Source organism: Oncorhynchus kisutch, linkage group LG30, assembly GCF_002021735.2.
Source record: "Oncorhynchus kisutch isolate 150728-3 linkage group LG30, Okis_V2, whole genome shotgun sequence".
NCBI lineage: Eukaryota > Metazoa > Chordata > Actinopteri > Salmoniformes > Salmonidae > Oncorhynchus > Oncorhynchus kisutch.
Genome location: NC_034203.2, coordinates 37020860 through 37048703, shown reverse-complemented (window position 1 = coordinate 37048703; position 27844 = coordinate 37020860). Strand labels below are relative to the sequence as shown.

General features: G+C 43.0%; 1 protein-coding gene across 2 annotated transcripts; it reads right to left on the bottom strand.

Annotated features, from left to right (window-relative positions):
• Positions 1-107: 107 nt before the first annotated feature.
• LOC109869203 (G-protein-signaling modulator 2) lies at positions 108-24736 on the bottom strand. 2 transcript variants are annotated; one of them, XM_020459175.2, is made up of 13 exons: positions 24467-24663; positions 17697-18043; positions 14796-15017; positions 14216-14351; positions 13963-14102; positions 13595-13718; positions 13060-13175; positions 12487-12751; positions 3449-3661; positions 3078-3257; positions 1641-1779; positions 1338-1537; positions 108-1193 (listed from the first exon to the last, which is right to left on the bottom strand). In XM_020459175.2, exons 2-13 carry the CDS (start codon positions 17759-17761, stop codon positions 1035-1037), a joined length of 1959 nt encoding a protein of 652 aa, XP_020314764.1. In that variant the 5' UTR covers positions 17762-18043; positions 24467-24663; the 3' UTR covers positions 108-1034. The 2 variants fall into 2 exon arrangements, with proteins under 2 accessions (XP_020314764.1, XP_020314766.1); XM_020459177.2 differs by lacking the exon at positions 17697-18043 and having other exon boundaries at positions 24467-24736.
• Between the last annotated feature and the right edge of the window lie 3108 nt (positions 24737-27844).

Below are 27844 nucleotides of genomic sequence, written 5' to 3'. Positions count from 1 at the left end.
TCGCATTAACATCTGCTAACCATGTGTGTGACAAATAAAATGTGCTTCGACACCTCTCCAGCTAACTCATCTTTGGGTTTGGTGAACCATTAAGACAAAACTATTTCTATACTAAATAAATGTAGCTTTATTCCTCTGATGTCATAGAAAATATAGGAAGTACAGAAGAGCATCAGGGACTGTACACATCCACAGGTAAATTCATTATTTTATCAATGATTATTAAGCCTGAGAGCATTTTCTTTTTTTAAATCCTTACCTAAATGAGGTATCCCATCCCCCCCATTCATAACGTCTAACAGACAATTAAATACATTTATCGGACGCAATTAGGGTTAAGTGTCTTGTTCAAGAGCACATCGGCAGATTTTTTTAACCTGGTCGGCTCAGGATTCGAACCAGCGACCTTTAGGTTACTGGCCCAACATTCTAACTGCTAGGCTACCTGCTGGAAAGAGTGCTGTAACAGTGTCAGAAAAATCTGGTGCAAAATCAAATCAACCACAAGGGTAGGTGTAACGGCAGTATGCAAGAGCGTAGACAAATGGTAGTAAAATTCTATGGAGTACATAATTGTTAATGAGTAGGTTCAGGGCATCATGTTTGTCTGTGCAATTTCACAACATGTCCGGTACAGTTCCAGATCGTAGAGTGCAAGGTCGAGTATTCCTCATAAGGAAAGATGGTTCCATATTCTAGAACCCTTCAGTGGGTTTCTTTTAGAGTTCCTGACTGTTCCCTATAGGCACCTACATTAAAGCTAGCAGTGCTTTCAACTGGGATACATGAGACTTCTGAATCCCACCATGGGCAGGATTATCAACAACCATTATTGTTGGAAGCAACACAGTCTCTGCTACGGAGAGAAAAGACCATAGACTAACTTTTCAATGTAAAATAGCCCCATTCACTGTTGAGTACAGCATCAATGTCATTGACAAATACAAAACACCCTTCCTCTTCCACACTGTTCACCTCCAGAGAGGCCCACTCTCCTGGGTTTTCACCCCGCCAACCCTCTTTTTGGGCAAGGCTCAGTTGGAGCATGGCCGTGCTGCAGAGGGCAGGGTGACCCGCTGCTCGTCCATGCGTTTGGCCTGGGACCTCATGATGAGGCTGAAGAAGTCCTCGTCTGGGACAGTGGGGCCTCGTGCCGGGGGAGGGGCGCAGCGCTGGTCATCCAGACGGGAACCCTGAGGGAGGGACAGGAGAAAGTTGAACTTACCTATATGAAAAGGATCCCTTTCAATGTAAAACACAGATGTAACTTTTGTGACAATGTGCCCTGACCTACGAAACACCACCCTAATGAAAAGTGGACTCTATTTAATACACACCTGGCACTTGACGAGCATGTTGAAGAAGTCATCGTCAGGCTCAGAGTTATCTGCATTGGCCATCAGGTGGCTGAGGACAGCCTGGCTTCTGTTCTGGTGGACCCGAAGGACGGGCAAACTACCCCCAGCCCCTCCACCGTCCTCTAACCGGCAACCAGACCCAGAACCCAGGCCTGTTACAGCTGCTGACTCTGACACAGCTGGGGGAGAGAGGGATCAAAGGCACATTTTGCCATGGTTTTTGTTGGAAGCGGATATAAAACAGTCATACAAGGTCATATAACAGTGTGTGTTTACTCTTACATTTCCTCATGGCTCTGGCTGGAGAGTCAGAGGAGCTCTTGTCCTGTATGGAACAGCGCTGGTCGTCCATCCTGTTGCTCTGGAAACGACTCAGCAGGTCAAAGAAGCCCTCGTCCCCGAGCATGTCTGGACTGGCCCTCTGAGTGAGAATTAAATACTTTATTTTGATCCACAATGAAACGTGGGTGTAAGCATAATAGCCACACTTTAATAAGCTATAATTAGTAGTTGTAGATGTGTTATTGGTAGTAGAGTACTAGTAGCATGGTAGAGTAGTATTGGTGGTAGTAGTAGTAGTAGTAGTTCAGTATAGTAGTAGTCAGAATATAGTAGTAGAAGTAGTCAGCAGAGTATAGTAGTAGAGTAGAAGTAGTCAGTAGTAGAGTGGAGTGAAGTAGTCAGGGTATAGTAGAAGAGTATCAGTAGTATAGTAATGTAGTCAGTAGAGTATAGTAGTAGAAGTAGTCAGTAGAGTATCAGTAGTAGTGCATAATAGCAGAAGAGTATCAGTAGTAAGTAGAGTATCAGTAGTAGAAGTAGTCAGTAGAGTATAGTAGAAGAGTATCAGTAGTAGAGCACAATAGCAGTAGAGTATCAGGAGTATCAGTATAGCAGTAGCATAATAGCAGTAGAGTATCAGGAGTATCAGTATAGCAGTAGCAGAAGAGTATCAGTAGTAGAGCATAGTAGCAGATGTGTATCAGTAGTCAGTAGAGTATCAGTAGTAGAAGAGAATCAGTAGTAGAGTAGAAGTAGTCAGTAGAGTATAGTAGTATAGTATCAGTAGAGCATAGTAGTAGAAGTAGTCAGTATAGAAGAAGAGTATCAGTAGTAGAGTACAGTATTAGAAGAGTACGAGTAGTAGAGTATAGTAGTAGAAGTAGTCAGTAGAGTATCAGTAGTAGAAGAGTATCAGTAGTAGAGTACAGTATTAGAAGAGTACGAGTAGTAGAGTATAGTAGTAGAAGTAGTCAGTAGTGTATCAGTAGTAGAGTATAGCAGTAGAAGTAGTCAGTAGAGTATAGTAGTGGAAAAGTATCAGTAGAGTATAGTAGTGGAAAAGTATCAGTAGAAGTAGTCCGTGGAGTATCAGTAGTCAGAGTATAGTAGTAGAAGAGTCTCAGTAGTAGATTTAGTCAGAGTATCAGTAGAAGTAGTCAGTAGTGTATCAGTAGCAGAGGAGTAGTAGTAGAGCATCATTAGTATAGTATCAGTAGTAGAAGAATATCAGTAGAAGTCAGTATCAGTAGTAGATGTGTATCAGTAGAAGTAGTCAGTAGAGTATAGTAGTCGAAGAGTATAGTAGTCGAAGAGCATCGTAGTAGAGCATAGTAGCAGAAGAGTATCAGTAGTAGAGTATCAGTAGTAGTAGTTTCAGAACTAGGAGAACGGCTAAGAGTTGCTTTAGGACTAGATACATCATGTTTTTTCTCTAACCTTCTGTGGTCCCTGTGCGGGGGTTTGTGAGGTGTTACTGGTGTCCTGCAGGACTTTACTGGAGACCCCATCCTTGTGCTTCTTGCCCCGCAGACGGCTGACAAAGAACAGCTTAGAGGAGCTCTTAGCCAGGGTGGGTTTAGACTGCTTGGTCAGGATGTCACTGTTCCACTTCTGAGCCTGGAGAGAGGAGAGACAAACTTTGAGTACACATCAAACACCTCAAATAGAGAATTGACTTTATACATACAAAACATTTGAAAGAGGCGATGTGTAATTTCACTCATTTCAGGCCAATAGTGCACCTTGAATTGCCACTAAGTTTAGGGAATAGAAAGTTACAGATTGCACCTTTAAACCCAGTAACTTACGTTGATCTTGTCTGGGGTGAGTTTCATGAGCTCCAGGTTTTCCATGCTGTGCCGTCTGCCATTCCTGGGCCTGGCCCCGTGCAGGTTATAGTCAATGTCCTTGATGGGGTTCTCAGACAGGGTGGAGTCGTTGGTTCTATAGCTCAGCCCCAGGACCATCTGCAAGTCTGACACGTTCATACGGGCTGTGAGTTCTCCACTCCGGTCCCCAGTCTGAAACACACAGCAAATTAGGATCGACCTTGCTGTAATCGGATACTTTTCTATATGGACAGGGTTTCTACGACCATGAGTTTTAGCTGACCACAAATGTAGGATTCAGTATAAAATTGTGGTCCTACTCACAAGGTGGGTTTCATGATTAGGGCTGTGGCGGTCACACAATTTCATCCACCGGTGATTGTCAAGCAAATAACTCAGTTTTCATGGTAACTGTCCATAATTAACACATTTAGCATCTCCTTGCTTCCTACAAGCCACGGATGCAGACCTTTGGAACATCTACATTTAAAAATAATAATAATAATAATATAGACTTCACAATCCATTATTTATTTTCGACAGGGCTAAAGAAACATGAAATTAAGAAAATGTAGTCAATTTCAGAAGAGCAGAACAGTATACTCTTGTTGTCCTTCTGTTAGGCACTGATCTGGCTATGCCAAATGGCTGTGGGCTACACATAGTCATTTAGCTGACAAGATTTGCTTATAATTCCGTGCCATTATTTTATAGTATGAAGAATACAATTGAATATAGCTGAATATAATAGAAAGGTAAAAAGAGAAGGGCTGCTAAGGTACACAATAGTAGATGTTGGTAGATAGGTGCTCTTTGGTAAAAAGGGTAAATTGGTCATCAAAAAGAAAGGAGGACCCAGGAACTCTTCATATAATTATGATGTTAGATGGAAACAAAGTTTAAAAACTCTGCCACGTTTCAGCTTTTGTATTATCATTTCTTTGTACTCCCTGACAATGTCCTCTCCTGATTTGAAGAGGGAGTTATTACAAAATGAATTGGACAACACAGAGTAGGCAATACTAAACATATCTACAGTATTTCACTTTTTAATGTGTAGTCAAAAAAGTCAACTCAAAGCATCAGAACACCTAAAAAGGTAGTTCTAACCTTAAATATCACTGGGCAAAGTACCAGGAAGAGGAAAGCCATCTATTCCATAGTACACTAGAACACAGCAAACACGGACAACAGTCCAAAACATAGCTCAGGGCAATAGAGCAAAAATGTCCACTAGGTGTTTTAGGGTACGATGGAACAGATGGCTCTCATATTCAAGGTTGAACTACCTTTCTAGGGGTTCTGATGCTTCTAGCTTAGAGTTGCATTTTTGATAACATATCTACAGTATTTCACTTTTTAATGTGTATAGTATTGCATACTAGGTGTTGTCCAATGAATGATGTAACCACTCCCTCTTCAAATCAGGGATGATTGGAAAAAGCTGCTTAAGAGGACATTGTATTATCATTTCTTTGTACTCTCTGACGAAGGCCATGCAGCGATAATTATATGAAGAGTGGATGCGTCCTTTCTTTTTTTAAATAAAGTATTTTCTCCAAATGATTTGAGGAAGTGCGCACATGCAGCTAATCTGTGTTGAGCGGTTAACAAAGAAATTGGTACTCATATATACTTAATTTTATAAATGTAGTCCTACAAAATTTGGGGTATACGTTTACATTTTTAATACATTCTAAGCCTGCATGATGAGACTAGTGATGACTTGAGCTCTGCTTAGTTTTTTTGTGCAGGCTGTACACACTTCATCAGTCTCTCATATACAATTTAACAAGCACTTGATAATGCCTTGAATTTCACGGTGGCATCCCCTTTGTGGCTGTAATGCACCCTAAACAATGCCATGCCTTTTGTGGCCAGTGGCCCAGAGTGCTGCGTTGTGCCCTTCTCCCTGACACAGAACCCAAACCAGCTGCGTGTGTGCGCCATCGTGCATAAATTAATTTTGTCCCCCCACACGCGATCACAACACGCAGGTTAAAATATCAAAAACTCTGAACCAATTATATTAATTTGGCGACAGGTCAAAAAGCATTAAACATTTTGGCAATTTAGCTAGTTAGCTTGCACTTGCTAGCTAATTTGTCCCATTTAGCTAGCTTGCTGTTGCTAGCTAATTTGTACTGTGATATAAACAGTTGTTATTTTACCTGAGATGCACAAGGTCCTCTACTCTGCCAATTAATTCACACATAAAACGGTCAACTGAATCGTTTCTAGTCATCTCTCCTCCTTCCAAGCTTTTTCTTCTCGACTTTATATTGCGATTGGCAACACTCATAAATTATGTGCATTACCGACACTGACATCGTCACCCACGTGGGTATAACCAATGAGGAGATGGCACGTGGGTACCCACTTCTAATAAACCATTGAGGAGATGGGAGAGGCAGGACTTGCAGTGCGATCTGCATCAGAAATAGAACTGATTTCAATTTTAGCCCTTGACAACACAGACGCTCGTTGGCGCAATAATTGAAAAACATAATTTATTTTGCAACACTCGTACACGTGACATGAGCGGTGCGGTCAGCCTGTGAGTGCTGCATGTTACGAAGGACCTCTCACTCACATGGCTCTTCATCACGTGATCGGGTATTTCTCAGAGGCTACTATCCCCCTTTATAATCCAAGATGGCGTAGCAGTCAGACGTCTTTGTCCTGTCTTTTTATTCGCATATCTTTTTAAAATATTTTCCTAAACCTCAAAATACTCTCCTGCAACCAGCCTCACACAATGCGGCGTGGATCTATATTTTTCTAAAGTATTTCTGTTTAATTTGGATCAGGAATCCCTCAACTGAAGCTAGCCAGCTAACTACCTACCAGCTATCAGTCAGGAAACCATTCCTAGCGGTCCTCTGCTAACCTTTAGCTCGGCAAGCTCTCGCCAGTTTCGTACAACGTGAGCTGGCGAGAGCATAACGGCCCTATTTTTTTTCCTCGCCATATCCCCGGATTCCTACCACAAACTCTGAACAATTTCATCTGGATTTTTGCAACTAGCTAACCGCAATCCCGGGTGACTACTCCTGGCCAGCGTCTCCATCCCGGAGCAAGCACCAATTAGCCTAAAGCTAGCCTGGCTAGGGCTCCTGGGCTACCACCGAAGCCCACTCCTTGGGCTACAATATCCGGTCCCCTTCTACTGCCGGTACGGAACCCTGCCGATCCTCTATGACTGGAATACTGACATAATCTGCTCGAAGATTCCAACAGGCCGACATCCGCTGATGGCCCATTCTGCTAACCGCGGCCTGCTAGCTACCTAGAGCTACGTGGAACCCTACTAATTCGCGACTGGTCTATCGACATCACTTCACGAAGAGGCAAAAACAGACTTACCTCCATCGCGACGTCCCCCAAAGGCCCTTCTGCTAACTTGACAGCCCAGGTCGACTAACTGCTAGCTTGCTTGCTAACCCGGTCTGCTAGATTGCTTGCCCCGGTCTGCTAACTGCTAACACCGGCCTGCTAACTGTCTGAATCGCCGTGTCCCCAGCCAGCCCAACCACTCAAAGACCCATATGTTCACTTGGCTACACATGTCTCTCTAATATCAATATGCCCTGTCCATTAATATACAGGTTAGTGATTACTGTCTTATTTCACTGTAGAGTCTCTAGCCTTGCTCAATATGCCTTAACCAACCATGTTGTTCCACCTCCTACATATGCAATGATATCACCGGGTTTAAACGTCTCTAGAGACAATATCGCTCTCATCATTACTCAATGCCTAGGTTTACCTCCAATGTACTCACATCCTACCTTACCTTCGTCTGTACACTATGCCTTGACTATGCTATCGTTCCCAGAAACCTGCTTCTTTAACTCTGTTCCGAACCTGCTAGGCGGCCAGTTCGTATAGACTTTAGCCGTACCCTTATCCTACTTCTCCTCTGGTGATGTAGAGGTTCATCCAGGACCTGCAGTGCCTAGCTCATCTCCCACTCTCCAGGTGCTCTCATTTGTTGACTTCTCTAACCGTAAAAGCCTTGGTTTCATGCATGTTAACATTATAAGCACACTCTGCCAACCCGGATGTCTTAGCCGTGTCTGAATCCTGGCTTAGGAAAACCACAAAAAACCCTGAAATCTCCATCCCTAACTATAGCATTTTCCGCCAACATAGAACTGCGAAAAGGGGGCGGTGTTGCAATCTACTGCAAAGATAGACCTGGATATTAAGACAGAACTCTGCAGGCTGTACCCAAACAATTTGATCTTCAACTTCTAAAAATGCACCTTTCCAGAAACAAGTCTCTCACTGTTGCCGCTTGCTATAGACCACCCTCTGCCCCCAGCTGTGCCCTCGACACCATATGTGAACTGATTGTCCCCCCATCTATCTTCTGAACTCGTGCTACAAGGTGACCTAAACTGGGACATGCTTAACACCCCTGCCATCCTACAATCTAAGCTTGATGCCCTCAATCTCACACAAATTATCAAATGAACCTATCAGGTACAACCCCAAATCCGTAAACACAGGCACCCTCATAGATATCATCCTAACTAACTCCCCCTCCAAATACACCTCTGCTGTTTTCAATCAAGATCTCAGCGATCACTGCCTCATTGCCTGCATCCGTAATGGGTCTGCGACCAAACGATCACCCCTCACTGTCAAACGCTCCCTAAAACACTTCTGCGAGCAGGCCTTTCTAAATCGACCTGGCCGGGGTATCCTGGAATGACATTGACCTCATCAGTAGAGGATGCCTGGTTATTCTTTAAAAGTACCTTCCTCACCATCTTAAATAATCATGCCCCGTTCAAAAAATGTAGAACTAGAAATAGATATAGTCCTTGGTTCACTCCAGACCAGTCTGCCCTTGACCAGCACAAAAACATCCTGTGGCGTTCTGCATTAGCATCGAATAGCCCCCCGTGATATGCAATTTCGGAACAAATATACACAGGCAGTTAGCTCTCCTAAGGCCAGCTTTTTCAAACACAAATGTGCATCCTGTAGCTCCAACTCAAAAGTTCTGGGACACTGTAAAGTCCATGGAGAATAAGAGCACCTCCTCCCAGCTGCCCACTGCTCTGAGGCTAGGAAACACTTACCACCGATAAACCCACTATAATTGAGAATTTCAATAAGCATTTCTCTTCGCTGGCCCTGCTTTCCACCTGGCTACCCCTACCCCAGTCAACTGCCCGGCACCCTCCACAGCAACCCGCCAAAGCCCCCACCATTTCTCCTTCACCCAAATTCAGATAGCTGATGTTCTGAAAGAGCTGAAAAATCTGGAGCCCTACAAATCAGCCGGCTAGACAATCTGGACCCTCTTTCTAAAATTATCTGCTGAAATTGTTGCAACCCCTATTACTAGCCTGTTCAACCTCTTTCATATCGTCTGAGATTCCCAAAGATTGGAAAGCTGCTGCGGTCATCCCCCTCTTCAAAGGGGGTGACACTCTAGACCCAAACTGCTACAGACCAATATCTATCCTACCCTGTCTAAGGTCTTTGAAAGCCAAGTTAAACAGATTACCAACCATTTCGAATCCCAGCGTACCTTCTCCGCTATGCAATCTGGTTTCAGAGCTGGTCATGGGTGCACCTCAGCCACACTCAAGGTCCTAAATGTCATCATAACCGCCATCGATAAGAAACATTACTGTGCAGCAGTATTCATCGACCTCGCCAAGGCTTTTGACTCTGTCAATCACCACATTCCTATTGGCAGACTCGACAGCCTTGGTTTCTCAAATGATTGCCTCACCTGGTTTACCAACTACTTCTCTGATAGTGTTCAGTGTGTCAAATTGGAGGGCCTGTTGTCCGGACCTCTGGCAGTCTATGGGGGTGCCACAGGGTTCAATTCTCGGGCCGACTCCCTTCTCTGTATACATCAATGATGTTGCTCTTGCTGCTGGTGATTCTCTGATCCACCTCTACGCAGACGACACCATTCTGTATACCTCTGGCACTTCTTTGGACACTGTGTTAACTAACCTCCAAACGAGCTTCAATGTAATACAACTCTCATTCCATGGCCTCCAACTGCTCTTATAAACAAGTAAAACTAAATGCATGCTATTCAAATCGATCACCGCCCACACCTGCCTGCCCGTCCAGCATCACTACTCTGGACGGCTCTAACTTAGAATACGTGGACAACTACAAATACCTAGGTGTCTGGATAGACTGTAAACTCTCCTTCCAGACTCAGATTAAGCATCTCCAATCCAAAATTAAATCTAGAATCAGCTTCCTATATCGCAACAAAGCCTCCTTCACTCATGCTGCCAAACATAGCCTCGTAAAACTGACCATCCTACCGATCCTCGACTTCGGCGATGTCATCTATAAAATAGCCTCCTACTCAACAAATTGGATGCAGTCTATCACAGTGCCATCCGTTTTGTCACCAAAGCCCCATATACTACCCACCACTGCGACCTTTACGCTCTCGTTGGTTGGCCGTCACGTCATACTCGTCACCAACCCACTGGCGAACATGTTATCTACAAGTCTCTGCTAGGTAAAGCCCCGCCTTATCTCAGCTCACTGGTCACCATAGCAGCACCCACTCGTAGCACGCGCTCCAGCAGGTATATCTCACTGGTCACCCCCAAAGCCAATTCCTCCTTTGGTCGCCTTTCCTTCCAGTTCTCTGCTGCTAATGACTGGAACGAACTGCAAAAATCACTGTTATTGACTATGTTTTGTTTATTCCATGTGTAACTCTGTTGTTCTATGTGTCAAATTGCTATGCTTTAACCTGGCCAGGTCGCAGTTGCAAATGATAACTTGTTCTCAACTAGCCTACCTGGCTAAATAAAGGTGAAATAAAAATAAAATAGTACAAAAGTCAACCTATTTTATAATGTGCGAGAAATAAATATTCCAAACATAGTCTGGGTCGGTTGTGGGATGCGATAGATCCCAAATTAAATAATAAGCAAAAAAAAAAGAAAGTTCCGACAATGCTCAGTTGAGAGTGAGAGGACCTAGAAGCACAAGCATTTCGCTACACTCGCTAACCATGTGTATGTGACAAATACATTTGATTTGATATTTTCAGCAAACTTAACATGTGCAAATATTTGTATGAACATAAGATATAACAACTGAGAAATAAACTGGACAAGTTCCACAGACATGTGTGACGAACAGAAATTGAATAATGTGTCCCTGAACAAAGGTGTGTGTGTGGGGGGGGGGGTCAAAAATCTAAAGTAACAGTCGGTATCTGGTGTGGCCACCAGCAGCATTAAATGCTGCAGTGCATCTACTCCTCATGGACTGCACCGGATTTGCCAGTTCTTGCTGTTAGATTTTACCCCACTCTTCCATCAAGGCACCTGCAAGTTCCCGGGCATTTCTGGGGGGGAATGGACCTAGCCCTCACCCTCCGATCCAACAGGTCCTAGCTGTGCTCAATCGGATTGAGATCCGGGCTCTTTGCTAGCCATGGCAGAACACTGATATTTCTGTTTTGAAGGAAATCACACACAGAACAAGCAGTATGGCTGGTGGCATGCTGGAGGGTCATGTCAGGATGAGCCTGCAGGAAAGGTACCACATGAGGGAGGATGTCATCCCTGTAACGCACAGCATTGAGATTGCCTGCAATGACAACAAGCTCAGTCCGATGATGCTATGACACCGCCCCAGACCATGACGGACCCTCCACCTCCAAAACGATCCCGCTCCAGAGTACAGGCTTCTGTGTAACGCTCATTCCTTCAACGATAAACGCAAATCCGACCATCACCCCTGGTGAGACAAAACCACAACTCGTCAGTGAAGATCACTTTTTGCCAGTCCCGTCTGATCTAGCGACAGTACGTTTGTGCAACTGTGATGTCTGGTGAGGACCTGCCTTACAACAGGCCCTCAGTCCAGCCCCTCTCAGCCTATTGCGGACAGTCTGAGCACTGATGGAGGGATTATGGTTTCCTGGTGTAACTTGGGCAGTTGTTGTGCCATCGTGTACCTGTCCCGCAGGTGTGATGTTCGGATGTACCGATCCTGTGCAGGTGTTGTTACAAGCGGTCTGCCACTGCGAAGACGATCAGCTGTCCGTCCTGTAGCTCTGTCTTAGGCATCCCACAGTACAGACATTGCAATTGATTGCCCTGGCCACATGTGCAGTCCTCATGCCTCCTTGCAGCATGCATAGGCACGTTCACGCAGATGAGCAGGGACCCTGGGCATCTTTCTTTTAGTGTTTTTCAGAGTCAGTAGAAAGGCCTCTTTAGTGTTCTAAGTTTCCATAACCATGAGCTGTTAGTGTCTTAATGACCGTTCCACAAGTGCATGTTCATTAATTGTTTATGGTTCACTGAACAAGCACAGGAAACAGTGTTTAAACCCTTTACAATGAAGAACTGTGAAGTTATTTGGATTTTTACAAATGATCTTTGAAAGGCAGGGTCTTGAAAAAGGGACGTTTCTTTTTTTGCTGAGTTTATATGTGACATTTTGTTTTGATTTAGAATGGACCATTATCATGTACCGGTCTCAAAACAGGAACAGTGGGAGAAAATACATCTATGCACTTAAATAGTTCATTTTCATGCCAGCCAGGTCGGCTCCTGTTGTAAAGAGAGGCAATGTGCTTAATATTAGGAAAGTTGAGAAGTAAATAGTAGGCCTAGCCTATAGAAAGCTGATGGGATCCTCCTCTTTTTAGTGGAGGCCATTACTCAGTTTTCTTGCCAATTGCATAGCCTATAGAAATGTTGTGCAACCTGAGCCCATGGACTCTCAATTTAGTGTTTTATTTGATTTTTGAAAACATTTGCATTGATGTCAGAGTGATTAGAGGGATAATAGATTGCTGATTACCAGGCAGTTAGCAAGTTTGGTAGGCTACTAATGACCATCAGCAGTATCAGAGCTTGGAGAAGCCTAATTACCTTGACTAAATGGTCACGTGGAATTTGACTGCCTTCATGACTCGTGACTGCCGGTGTGGTGGTCATACGGTCACCGCAAAAGCCCTACTCATGATACTTTATGATTATGTAGTCTACCTCTTTGGAGATCTCCAGGTGTTTCTCAGCAAAGTGCATGGCCTGGTCATGGTTCCCCAGGGCTGTGTGAGCGTTCCCTAAACTCCAGCACGCCCGGCCCTCACCGATCCTGTCGTTGAGGTCCTGTGCGATGATGAGGTGTTTGAGGTGGTAGTCTATAGCCCTATCGTAGTCCTGGAGCAATGTGTAGGTGTTTCCCAGACTGTAACAGGCCTGAGCCTCTACAGCCCGGTCCTTCAGCAGTCTGGCCAGCTGCAGAGTCCTCCTGACAACCACAACAGATCACTGGCTCTCATTCATAGTGACACACACCTCAAAAGCTACTCTGTTCCTGAAATTAAGTTTAGTATATGAATGCACACATGCAGACACACACACACACACAAACTAATCTGTTTTCTGTCTCTCTTGACATTGTGTGTCCTTTGAGGCATGGCTGCTGCCATCTCTCTCCTGAAACCCTACTGCGTTCTAACAGTGTTACACCCTCCAGACTGAAAGAAGTGTTGTTTTCTCAAGGGGAGTGAACTTCATTAAGAGAAGATGAATGGCTGGGCTGGGCGTTTGGCTCACTTGTAATGCTCAGCTGCCACTTCAAATTCCCCCAGAAAGATATAGGCGTTCCCCAGGTTGCAGTAAGCCCTTCTCTCTGCCGAGCGGTCGCCAAACTCCTTGGCAATCTGGAGGCGCTGGGAAAGAAATGGACGAACACACAGACACATTACAACACTTTGGTCTCGGTACAGCCAGCGACTCTAGTCTTCCATTGTGTCATATGTTTACCTCCAGACTTTCTGTATTGAAATGAGCCATACAGGACATATTGAACTGCAGAGCACCATTGAAAACAGAAATATATCTGACAAAAGACTAATGGCTGGACTTAATCAAAACTGCCTTAGTAATGTTTCTGGAGTTCCTTTGTGTACAAACTACTGCTCATCTTCCAGTGAAAAGAGTCTGACTGGTATTTCTACTACAGTACGTAAAAACACTATTCTGTTTGGCCATAGGGTAAAAGTGTGTGTTTTATATGCTACAGCAGTACAGCTCTGATTGAATCCAGCACTTAATGATAGGTTATAAACTTTGATCAGATTGTAATTACCTGTTCATGTGAGGCCACTGCATTCTGGAAATCTCCTAATAGGTAGTGTGTGTTGCCAAGGTTACCATATGTTCGGCCCTGGGCGGCACAATCTCCAAGCTCCTTCACTATGGATAAGTTTGCTCTGACAATACAGACAAATAGTTGAAAATAAACATTGCTTAAAATACAGTACCATTCAAAAGTTGACACCAACTCATTCAAGGGTTTTTCTTTATTTTGACTATTTTCTACATCGTAAAATAGTGATAGCATACCTGTCAATTGAAATATGTGTGTGTATATATATATATATATATATAAAACAATATGCCCTTTATTTCTACTCTACAGTACTAGACGTAAGGCACATGAACACACTAACTCACTCATAGTATTCCGCTGCTTTCCTAAGTGCAGTCATGACCTCCTCAGGGAACTCTCCAGGCTCCGCTCCGCTCCAACAGATGGTCTTGCCTTTGGCATGATACACGTTCCCAAAGTTATACAGCGCCCTCGCCTGCCCCACCTAACGAAGTGACAGAAGAATAGAGGCAATGTCAATTCCAAAACCGTTGTTTTTTTTTTTTTAAGTAAAACGCATTTAAACACTGGGAAAAAACGCAAATGAGTTCATTTCACCTTGTCGTGCAGGTCCACGGCGATGTCTAAGTGCCTCTGACAGCAGACCAAAGCCTCATCAAACCTACCCAACACCTTTAGCGTGTTGCCTAGGTTACCACTGGCTTTCGCCTCTCCCTGCTGGTCCCTGATGGTCCTGAGAATGGGATAGTAAAATGTCATCATCGGAAGGAAAAGCTGATCTACTTTAAATTGCAAAATGCTTACTTCCAAACAGCGGAATTATGTGGCGAGGTCATGCTGATAAGAGGGAACAATGACCTGGTGACAGGGCGTATTCTTTCCTGCCTGGTGACAGGGCGTATTCTTTCCTGCCTGGTGACAGGGCGTATTCTTTCCTGCCTGGTGACAGGGCGTATTCTTTCCTGCCTGGTGACAGGGCGTATTCTTTCCTGCCTGGTGACAGGGCGTATTCTTTCCTGCCTGGTGACAGGGCGTATTCTTTCCTGCCTGGTGACAGGGCGTATTCTTTCCTGCCTGGTGACAGGGCGTATTCTTTCCTGCCTGGTGACAGGGCGTATTCTTTCCTGCCTGGTGACAGGGCGTATTCTTTCCTGCCTGGTGACAGGGGTGTTCCTACCTGGTCAAGGTGAGGTCATGATGGTGGAACTCCAAGGCTTTGCCGTAATCATGCAGGTGGAAGTAGGCGTTGCCCAGCTGGCTATAGATGGCACTCAGCACCTGCAGGTCCTCAGTTCCAACCTGGATGGCCGCCTCGAAGAAGGACACCCCTGCGCTGTAGTCGTCCACCTTACAGAGCCGCTCCCCCTCCAGGGCCAGCTCCAGACAAGACGCCTCCATCCTACAGGGGGCAGCAGAAACGGTTTAGGTAGAAGATAGGATTAGAGGTCCACGGAGCTGGTGGAGTTCAGTAGGCACAGACGGGAGAAAATATTGTCTGGTCCAAAACCCAATTTTATTGAGCCCAAACGTCCCAAAGTGGCCACAGTTCAAATGAACCAGAAACCAAAGCCCCCCATTAACCTAAGTGTTCAAGTTCTAGAAGCAGAAAAAAAAAAAACATATGACTAGCATCCCTCTCACGCTCCATCAGACTGGAGTTTGTTTGGCTACTTCCTCCTTAGTCCGGAGGACAATAGCCTTGGTTTATCAGGGTTTGTCTGTTATGGTTAGGGCTGACTTCCTCTCTACGTGGTCCCTATAGTACAATATGCAGCAATCTGGCAGACAGCTCCACTGAGGACTGTGCTATTCAGTGGGCTCAATGTTTACAGAACATTCAGACAGAAGTGCATTGTCTACAGGCATGGTTCTCTCCTGTGTAGAATAGGGATTGAGCAAGACATTGGATCTGCAACGCTCATGGTGCTGTAACATTCTGGGTGTTTCGGTCACTTTAACCCCAGACAGGGTCAGAGAGGAGCATCCACAGAGGCAGGTGGATTAACAGATTAGGAGCAGATTAGTGATATTCATGCAGCCTGGCTTCAATTGTTACACAGTCTCTTTACCATCTTGTGTGTTCTACTGCAAAAGCGCCCATCACTTTGTTAGAAGAGACGAACTGTATTCATGCATGTTTTTTACTTCCAGTTTTCCCTCTTGTATCAGGTGCTCCCCACCCACCCAGTGTTCCTTTTAGAAAGCTCTCACAGAATACTGACTGACATTACACCTGACCCACTAAAACACATTCTATACATTATGAAACTTTATAGATAAAGGGTTATAACATTGATACTGAAGGGAAAACATTATAGTTGTGTTTTTATTTACTGTATTTAAATCAAATGTGTTTTACTGTTTACTGACTGAACAATGTTACAATGAGTCGGTGTCGGTCTTGCAGATAAAATAACAAATGATTGTACTGTACAGTGACAGATACTGGATTTAACTTCATTTGGTTATTTGAACCACACACACACTACAACCATACCTGGGTTTCTTTCTCCTACAACAGCACATGGCACATCCGAGTGGCATCTAACAAGGCTTCCACTGGGTTTAATGATGATTCCTGTGCAACGGTCGAGAGCTAAACACATTCCGGACCAGGGCTGAGGTAGCCTACGCTCTTCAATATCTCACTGAGATTATTTTATCAAAACATTGAGAAGATCTCCTTCCATTCCCACAAGTCACCAACGACCATATGTTTTGCATACCACACACTACGGTTGCAATAAAGTAGGCTAACCCCAAGGATAAAAGGGGAAAATATACTGTCAGCATTACTACATGAGGTAATCTACTTGTCTTTCTCTGGCCTTGTCACCTGGCTGGATTTACTACAGTGGGTCCTACAGTGATTATACAGGCCCTGTGTACAAAACTGCTGGGCAGCATCAGAGAGCTTTGTTAAAGGTCTCTGTCTGAGACTCAGCTGGCTAGGAGGTAAAACTGGATATAGCGATAAAAATCCATATAGCGATCATTTGCTTGAATTGATGCAATAACCATAAATAGAACGATACGTTTATAAAAAATATTTCTGGTTTTATCGTTGTAGCCATCAATTGTCCCATTAACAATCACCCATATTAGCAACCTTATTTCATTTCACACTTCTCTAGTATAGGCTACTTATTATAATGAACAATATCAGCAAAATGCCTGCGATAAGTGCTCAGTACGGTCATTATCGATCATTTTCAGATTATCGTGCCAGCTCTACTAGGAGGTTTAAGTTATTCAATTAAAACGTACAGGGTTTGACTAGGAGTTAGGCCTACCTTCAACACTAACATTGAAGCGTTTGAGAACATATGCCATAATTGTCACCTCCGCGTTAATGCTCAAATGCATTTTAAATGGTTGAACAGGAAAATGCCTATAAATCCTAAGCGGAGATGAACATGGTTGAACATACAACCATGGTGCCTTCTACCACTCCTTTCAAAAGAAGTTGAATCATCTCATTTGGAAATTTGAAATACAAAGCAAATAATCAATGTTTCAGAGGCTTATTAAATATTGATTGAGAAGCCTGGAGCAGTTTTTGCTGTTTTCCCCCCAGGTCACACCTGCCGGTGCTCTTTACTTTGGGCCAGGTGCTGGGTGACACCTATGAAAGTCAGTGACCTGCCAGCCTGCCATAAACATGGGAACAGGAACCACTCAACTAGCTTAGTCTACAGTCCAACCATCCCTCAACTCCACTTACATGGAACTTCCTCTCACAACTCCATTTAAAATGGAAGAAGAGGGAAATGTAGCCTACCAATTGACACCTGAAAGCTCAGGAAAATCTGATCTCATCCCATGCAACAAACTTTTGAGACATCAGGATGAAATCTAGACTACATGGTCTACTGTGTCAAATCCTACAATGATCATTGCTGTTAAAAATTAAATAAAAAAATTGGTACAATTGAACTCTTCACTACTATGAAGGGGAGTTTAAAGCACCCAATCTAGGCCATACATGAAACAAAATATGTTGACCAACGATTGAGACAATGACAGTATAATGCTGTGTGTGGGGGGGGGGGGGGGGGGGGGGGGGGTTATTGCCTACCTGTATCGGACATGATAGGACTGGTCCTCATCTTGAATGCTAACCAGAGAGCCAACGGAATCCATTTAAGAGCATAAGTGGGACGATCCCAGTTAATCCAAAAAATTGTGATAATGAAAAAAACATCTGATGGACCTAGGAGAAGTGGTCTGAACCTTCAAGAGTTGTTGGAAAATCCTAATATTTCCATTTTTGGTAAGGTTGTTTGTCCTTCAAATGTTAGTCTGTCTAGAGACATTACCACAGCCCCAGACAGAGATCCCCGTCAGTCCAGGAGGCTGCATTTCTCCTAGTGTTTGAGTTTGTCTTGCCTTGTCAGTGCCACCACAGCTCTCCTCGGCAGTCTTCTGTGAAGAGAACACAAGATGCTGTGTGTGAAGCTTCATTCTGGCCCCGCGACAACATGGCAACACCCACTAAACAGCGTGCACACGCAGGGCAGGACAGGAGTGGATATGTTCACCCCTCACCACACGCAAGCTGTCAATCAATGACTCAATCATCAGTGCTCAGGGTCTACCTAAGAGGGAGGATACAGCTAGCCTAGGCAAGCAGACAAACAGGAGAGGATTTTTCCCAATCACCACAGATACATGTAATATACTGTGTGCAAGTTATTGGTAGGCAAAAGAGAACATGTATCCACCACAGAAATTATAATTGCAAATGGATTAAACTTGTATTACTTAGCAAGAAGTAGGTAAAGTAGCCTGGCTGACGAAAAAAGTTTGAAAAAAGACCTGCACAGTTACGACTGTGTGGAAAATCCATTGTTAGTACAGTGATAAGAAAGCCTAGTAGTCATAGATAAGGAACGCCACCAGTGCAAGACCAAACGCTGCCTCCTTCCCACATGATAAAGTAGGCCGCCTCTTTCCAGATGCACGTTTTAGTAGCGAGGCCTAATTAACAGGTTATTCCTGAAACCAAATTAGACTACCAGCTAAGTGTCAAGAGCACAATTATTACAAATATAAAAAACAGTAAGCGGTATTCAAATGTATGCTGCAGGTGCATATTGATATTCATTGGTGGATAATAGAAAGAGGCATATTCTGATAGTAGGTAGTATCGCAACAGCCTGTAACTAAATGACATTCACAAAGATTATTCAAAGACTTGTTGTTGTGAATCATCACTTTTCTAATCCAGGAGTAATCTACTTTCAACCTGGGGATGGTTCACCACAGACCTCTTTGTCGAGCTGCTTGTTACGTTGGGAATACAGCATGATACCATACCCTTTGTTGGTATAATTGATCTCTTTCAGGCAGAGAGTACACCTGGCATAGCCCTTTTTATCCACTGTATTGAAAGTGAGAAAGAGGGAAAGTGTGTGGTGTTCCTTTCACCTCTAGTGGCTTCCAGCTGAACCCTTGTATATGGTCTTAACATTCGATATACTCCTTGTCCTAAGGGTAAAATAATGACCCGCCTTCACTAAACCCCTAAAATAAAGCAGCTTAATTTTAAACCCAAAATCTATTTTGCATTTAGAAACAACCTGTCATTCATCAAACTTTGAATATCTTGGTTTTCCCTCTTCACAATGCAGAAAGACTGCATTTTAATCAGTGGACACTAGTTATTACAACACACCTGTCAATTGTTTTCCTTACTAAAGTAGAGGATTATTATTTCTAAAAGGTACTGCATAGGTGTAAAAAAAATATGTTTTGCAAGAGATAGCACTTGTATAGCCTATGAAAGTAGCAGAAATGTGCAGAGTAGTTTTGAAAGCATTTTATTGAAGGGAAACAATAACCATTTTTTGGCAACATGGTGATATATTCTATTATACTGTACAATGAGGAATTCAACTACAAAATACTAGTCTTCTCCCATTTTTTTAACCATAGCCCCCACCCACAAGGTGTATAAACAAATAAGATACTAAACCAAAATGTGAAATACATAAATCAATCAACTCTAATTAGTATGCAAGTGTGTGTGCATGGACTTTGCAGATGTATTTCTCACATGTGCAGCACATAGTATTTGTTTTCCAGTCCTTCTTTGGGAGGCAGAATTGGCATCTCCTCCTCTCGTCTGCCCCAGCTGCAGCCTCAGATGGCTCAGGGCAAGATTCCGCCCCTTGAACAGCTTTTACAAGCGCTGCAAAGGCTGCTGTGCGGGGGAGGCGCTCCCTTCTTTGAATGTGTGGGGTTACAAGTGCCTTTCCCAGCTGCTCCAGGAACACCCTCCTCTTGTTCCGCTTATCGGGCATCCAGGTAGGGTTGATCTTGTTCCATTTCACGAAGGCATTGTATAAGGACATTTCAATTATGTTATGGAAGATGACCAGGGGCCAGTCATCATGCAGCTGTAAGTTCCAATCACCTTGTTCAGGTTGTCCATGCCTCCTTTGTTGTGGCTGTAGTCCAGGATGATGGCTGGCTTCCTGTCCTCACGATCACTGATCTCAGCCGTTTTGTGCAGTGTGCTCAGGAGGACAACATTCTTGTTCCTCTTTGGGAGGTAAGAAACTAGAGTGGTGGTGGGGGTGAAGGCAAACTTTGATGAGAAGGCCTCCCCCTTGTTGCGAGGAGTGCAGGGGGGAGCTCAGGCTTGTTCTTTCTAACTGTGCCAACCATGGCACATGGTTCAGGAGCTGCTGGCTGAGTTAAATCAGTAGAACACAATCTCAATTTCTCATTATAACTGCCAGGTCAAAAATGTATTTGTACGCTGGTGGTGTACAGCTTTCATGGAAAAATGAAAAAGGAGATGTTTAACTTTCTAAATGCTGAGGTCACTCTAGGAAGTCCTTAAGTTTCAAGTTGGAAAAATATAATTTAGGCGGTTCTCTGCTGTTAAACATTGTGGCGGGTCATTTTTTACCCTTAAGACAAGGGTTAAGCCAGCTACAGCTACACTTGAGCCCTGAATCCACTTGTTTAACAAGCAACGTCACGTTTTGAAAATTAACCACATTCTGTTGAGGGAAAATATTACTTCACAGATACTCTAGTTAGTTTGTTAACATTTCACACAGATTGCCAGGATCCAGTAAGCAACTAACGCGTTATAACTTGAGGAACGGCAAGGAGTCGTATACCAGTTAATACTATAGCGAATGGTTAGGTTACTAACGTTAGCTCATCTGATGTTGTAACGTTAGCTAGCTAACATTATCTGTCTGACCTTATTAGCCAGCTAATTTTCACACCATAAACTCAATTATTTGATCAGTTAAGTTGAATATTGTTGCACAACATTTCTCTGGCTAGCTAACGGAGAATTTGACACCCAACTACTGTAGCAAGATACTTAACAATGCTAACAATACTTGTTCCACCACACTTTCTCCCTCACCTCAAACTTTCCAAAATGCCAGTTGTTTTTCGGTTACAGCTCATGAAGTACGCTTCATCAACTTCTCACCCCCGTCTCCGTGGTCAGGCTTCTCACCTACCTCTTCGTTATTGTCCAGGGGATGCGCTGCTGTAGCTGGTAAACTTCCATTCCACTCTCCGCTCTTCAGGCGCGTGCTGCATTCTGTTATGTGACCGATTGGCTAAGCCTTGGATACAGCCAGTATTTCTCCAAACACACGTCACTCGTCCGCATACAGCCAGTAGTGATCCAAAGATCCTCACTTTTCTCATTGGATCTACACGAATCACACAGGTCACCATTTTGGATTCAAAATGGCAAACTTCGCCGAAAGTAGACTAGTTTCATTAGAGGTCGACCGATTAATTAGGGCCGATTTCAAGTTTCATAACAATCAAAATTTTTGGCCGCCGATTACATTGCAATCCACGAGGAGACTGTGTGGCAGGCTGAACACCTGTTACGCGAGTGCAGCATGGAGCCAAGGCAAGTTGCTAGCTAGCATTAAACTTATCTTATAAAAAAACTAACATAACTACACATTGTTGATGATATTACTAGTTTAACTAGCTTGTCCTGTGTTGCATATAATCAATGCGGTGCCTGTTAATGCGGTGCCTGTCATCAAATCACAGCCTACTTCGCCAAACGGGTGATGATTTAACAAAAGCGCATTCGCGCCAGGGTATATGCAGCAGTTTGGGCCACCTGGCTCGTTACAAACTGTGTGAAGACCATTTCTTTCTAACAAAGACCATAATTAATTTGCCAGAATTTTACATAATTATGACATAACATTGAAGGTTGTGCAATGTAACAGCATTATTTAGACTTAGGGGTTGCCATCCGTACGATAAAATACGGAATGGTTCCGTATTTCACTGAAAGAATAAACATTTAGTTTTCGAAATGATCGTTTCCAGGATTTGACCATATAAATGGACAAGGGCTCGTATTTGTGTGTTTATTATAATTAAGTCTATGATTCGATATTTGATAGAGCAGTCTGACTGAGCGGTGGTAGGCAGCAGCAGGCTCGTAAGCATTAATTCAAACAGCACTTTACTGAGTTTGCCAGCAGCTCTTCGCAATGCTTGAAGCACAGCGCTGTTTATCAACTCCCGAGATTAGACTGGCAATACTACAGTGCCTATAAGAACATCCAATAGTCAAAGGTATATGAAATACAAATGGTATAGGGAGAAATAGTCCTATAATAACTACAACCTAAAACTTCTTAACTGGGAATATTAAAGGCTCATGTTAAAAGGAACCACCAGCTTTCATATGTTCTCATGTTCTGAGCAAGGAACTTAAACGTTAGCTTTCTTACATGGCACATATTGTACTTTTACTTTCTTCTCTAACACTTTGTTTTCGCATTATTTAAACCAAATTGAACATGTTTCATTATTTATTTGAGGCTAAATTGAGTTAAGTTAAAATAAGTGTTCATTCAGTACAAATAAATAAAATTAAAAATTAAAATAGTCCGATTAATCGGTTTTGGCGTTTTTGGTCCTCCAATAATCAGTATCGGAGTTGAAAAATCATAATCGGTCGACCTCTAGAGGAAACCGGTACAAAAGTATCTATAGCCACAGTAAAACAAGTCCTATATCGACATAACCTGAAAGCCCGCTCAGCAAGGAAGAAGCCACTGCTCCAAAACCTCCATAAAAAAGACATACTACGGTTTGCAACTGCACATGGGGACAAAGATTGTACTTATTGGAGAAATGTCCTCTGGTCTGATGAAACAAAAATATAACTATTTGGCCATAATGACCATCGTTATGTTTGGAGGAAAAAGGGGGAGGCTTGCAAACCAAAGAACACCATCCCAACCATGAAGCACGGGGGTGGCAGCATCATGTTGTGGGTGTGCTTTGCTGCAGGAGGGACTGGTGCACTTCACAAAATAGATGGCATCATGAGGAAGTAAAATTATGTGGATATATTTAAGCAACATCTCAAGACATCAGTCAGGAGGCTTGGTTGCAAATGAGTCTTCCAAATAGACAATGACCCCAAGCATATTTCCAAAGTTGTGGCAAAATGGCTTAAGGACAACAAAGTCAAGGTATTGGAGTAGCCATCACAAAGCCCTGGCCTCAATCCTATAGAATATTTGTGGGCAAAACTGAAAAAGCGTGTGTGAGCAAGGAGGCCTACAGACCTGACTCAGTTACACCAACTCTGTCAAGAGGAATTGGCCAAAATTCACCCAACTTATTGTGGGAAGCTTGTGGAAGGCTACCCGGAACGTTTGACCCAAGTTACACAATTTAAAGGCAATGCTACAAAATACTAATTGAGTGTATGCAAACTTCTGACCCACTGGGAATGTGATGAAAGAAATAAAAGCTGAAAATCATTCTCTACTATTATTCTGACATTTCACATTCTTAAAATAAAGTGGTGATCCTAACTGACCTAAGACAGGGAATTTTTACTAGGATTAAATGTCAGGAATTGTGAAAAACTGAGTTAAATGTATCTGGCCAAGGTGTATGTAAACTGCCGACTTCAACTGTATGTGTCTGAGCCGATGACAAAGCTGTCTGTGTGCGACTATGACGTAGTGGTTAATAGGACAAGTGTTGTATGACTACAGTGCAGCTGTGGCAACAAAAGCAGTCATTTGAAAGAATAGCTTGACAGGAGGCTGGCTCCCACATCACACACAAAACTGTTATCATGAGCTCATCTTTAATGTACTCACAGGGTGGTCTACTCACTCTGTTTCCACAGCCTCTCATTAACCAGTCCACATCCTCTCATTAATCAAGCAAACCCAGAAACACCAAAAGGATAATAATGCATGAGAGCAGTAATGCAGCCAGCAAATCACCATCAAAACAGAGGGATCTAGAAAGAGGCACCCCTCACCTGAAATAATTCAGTGTGGGGATTGGCTAGCTAGAGGGGATTGGGACTTAAAAAATTAATAGATTACTATCAATAGTTGAATGTCCTTCTAGTGTTCTTTCACATTTTGTTGCCTAGTTCCCTTATTCATTTCCCAGAAGAGATTAAGTCATACCATGATTTCCCAGAAAAATACACTGGAATTCTCAGCAATTCTACAGTAGCAAGCTAACTAAGTTAGTAACTGTAGATATTGTGCACACACGAGACATAGCTATAGGCCAAAAACATACTGTATTTGATTAGCAAATTATATTTATTTTGACGAATATAGCTAAAGCGTTCCCCAAATAGTGAACTGAGAGATTTGATCAGCAAATCAGAGAAAAATAACTAAGTAGCCAACAAGCCAGTTCTAACAAACGTGCAAGCTACAACCACAACCATATTGCTATTTATTTAGCTTAGAGGGCTACGCTATGGGTACACAACCAGAGAACCTTTGCAACCTGTAACCGTAGCTAACATTAGCTCAACTGGCTAACGTTAGCTAGTCCACTTACGTTAGGCGGTCCAGTTCGAACAATGCGTTTTACTCCCCGTTTCGATACTTCGACTCGAACGGTAAATACAATTTCACTTTAATTCTACAACTTTATAATAAAACTTTATATTTATTGCCATATGTGCTTATAAATTCGCCAATTCGCTAACATAACTAGCAATAAACTTTTGTGAAACTTCGATGAGTCGACTCTGTTTTGTTGGTCCAGTAGCCAATCAGCGGAACAGGTTCAAAGATAGCCACGCCCATTACACCCGTCTGTGGACCAATGTCATTTCAATAATGAATTTTAACTGTAGGATGAGAGAGTAAATCACGTTATCCTCATGCAGTTTCAAGGTGTCAAGTGTGTCAGCAAAATATGCAATAATCAGAAGAATAAAACAAAGTCAATCTCGACTATAATGGCATTTACTAATGCAAACATCTCAGTTTGGGGGGTTGAAAACTAGTAAGTAAACGGACTGCCTGAAAAAGTAGGAGCCTGTCTAGTTGCACTGCCACTGTTGCAGAACGTTAGGCAGTAGCTAGCTGTTAATAAAATGTAGATAGCTGCTAGCAAACTGACAGGCTAAATTAGTATTGTTTGCATAAATTGAGAAATTGGCCAAAACACACAAGTGCTTTCAAAAACTCGGCGTTTGTCAGCAGCAGGGGAGGATGAGAGTGAAGGGAGCTCGCTGCTCCCCCATACTTTTTTCGGGAGTTTACTGAAGCGATCAAACTCCTCTCGCACGTCAAGTTCAGACGTGATACAATGTACATTATTGATGAAGCCACATACATTCGACTGCCTTAGATCTTGAAACAATGTGACAGACGTAACTGGTGGGTTATGTCAGAACTTGAAGATCCCATAAGAAACAATGCTGTGTAGCATATAACACATTATAAATAGATGAGATTGGGGCCAGGTCAGGTGAGTTTCATTGGGTTCAACAGGCATACGCTGATAACTTGCCAGCAGGTCTTGTGGTTGATTGTTTTGAGAGGTTGCACAGACTTCTCAGTAGGATAGAGATTTGTTTCATTTGATTTAACCTTTATTTGATAAGTTTAGTTGTCCTAATAGAATTGCACTTATACCGACTGCATACAGCTTAGTCTGCCATGCTTTTTAACTTCTAACACTGGATTGTCAAATACTCGTTATGCTGAAGAGCAAGTTTATCAAGTCTCTCACCAATCATACACACATCACTCATACACACACCCACATACTGTAGGTGATGCTACACACACACACTCACACACACACAGCGCTTGACTTGGACTGAAATAGGTGCCGGTGCTCTTTTTGTGTGATGGTACTGTTTATATTCAGGTGCAGGAACTACTGACTGCAATAGTTTAAGCCAATATTCTGTAAGAGGTGCAGGAACTCAAGTAGTAGAACCTGTTAGGTGCCGGTATTCAGCTCCGGTGAGCTCCTGCCCCTGTCAAGCACTGCTCACACACAAACCTACCATTATACTCACATCACTCACGCCCACACATCGCAAAAATTACTGCATTGTTAGTTAGGGCTTGTAGGTAAGCATTTCACTGTAAGTGGACAAATAAAATTAGATTTTGATTTGAAGTCCACTACCTGCTCCCTGACTTCTCCAAGGTGAAAATCTCAAAGAGTACCAGCAGTCCGGTGAGACCTGTCAGCCAGTCACCCATCTTCTCCAGGCCTGAGTCCTCACTGGGTAGGTCCTCTGCTTTGGAGGTGATCAATAGGGTGATGGAAGACTCTATTCAGCCCTCATAGAGGCTCTATGTGTTCAGAGACCAGGACAAACAGACAGAGACCATCCCAGGACTTGTGCATCATTTACAGGTGGGTTCAGAGGGCCAGTTTAGTCTGCCATGTAAACCACTCTACAAATGAGTCACACATCTCTCTCATATCTCTCTTTGAGGCTAAATATGATAAACTGCTGACTATGCAGAAAACGTCATTGATCAGATGAGACTCTACAATGGTCTCGTCTTTGCTCTGTTAAATGGACTTAAATAACCTTCATACTATTATCACTTTTTAAACAATCAAAAAAATGTCTCAATGGAAATGTTGTACAACTTGTAACCATTTATTTCAACAGACACAAGCGCTATCTAATCTTACCCTGTAGTTTGACTGTGGTGACTAAGAAGACCTCCCCAACACCTTATCTCCATCAGGCAAGATGCTGTCTCTGACATCTGATATTATGACTGGTCCTCGCTCTATAACAAATTACCTGGCCAAGAGCCACCTGTTTCCTTAGTGACACATGGGGTCGGATGACATATGATTCTGGTTACACGCACAGTCACAATCTAAGAGTGAGGGTTCACCCCCTAAAAAAAATTCAAGGACAAAGTATTGAGAGAAAAAGATGACAAATGTATTACACAACCAGTTTACATGAGATGATGCAACTTGAGGAATGAAATTAATAATTTCTCATTATATTATATTTTTTCACATTAAATCAGCATCAATTACAAATAAGATACTTTCCATTTTCAATTATGTAGGATTTAGGCCATAACATAAACTGGATATGCACCGTCTCAGCTTTTGTGTTTGCAGGACAATTCACTGAGGAGCCAAACCAACAAAACCCCTCTAAACAGCCCAACACTTCTCAAACCCACACTGACCAACCAAGTCTGAGTGAAGGGGAAAGGATGGCCAGGGAGTTGAGGGATATTGTCAGTGGGTTTATGCAGAAGGTAACCTGTAAAGCAAACTAAAGCTTTATAGTGGTGCATTACCACCCTTCATTTAAATTATACAGACTTTTACAGGTGGATGAATTCAAAATGTGTTGAACACCATGTCAATTACTATTGAAGAGCAACCTAATGGTTAATTGATTTTAATTTACTTAAAAAGTATATTTCTGTTCAGGACTGTGTTCTAAAGTTTATAAATTGCCTGGCTGGGCTGATGAGACAGTGGATTGCGCAGTCAGATGGAACAGAGTAAATAGGCATTTTAACATCAGCGGCTGGAATAGACACCGCCTGGAATGCGGTTTTAACCAATCAGCATTCAGGATTAGACCCACCCATTGTATAATAACAGTTGATTCTCATATCCTTGATTCTGTAAGCAGAGTATATTGTTGTCTCATAATGCTATATCATACCATGGCCATTGTCCTGTGTCCAGGTGTTTAAAAGTATGATGGATCCCCAGGACCAGCTGGAGAGGAGGTGCATCTGTAAGAAAGAGCACAGAGCTCTGGAGATGCAGAACTACATGGGCCATGCCAGGAACACAGGCCAGTTCGACTCGAGAGTTTAGAGGTCTACTGATGTACAGTGTCTTATTGTGTGTGAGAAGGTTGAGTTATACAGTACATGTCTGCCTGACTCACGCTAGGGCCAACCAGAACCG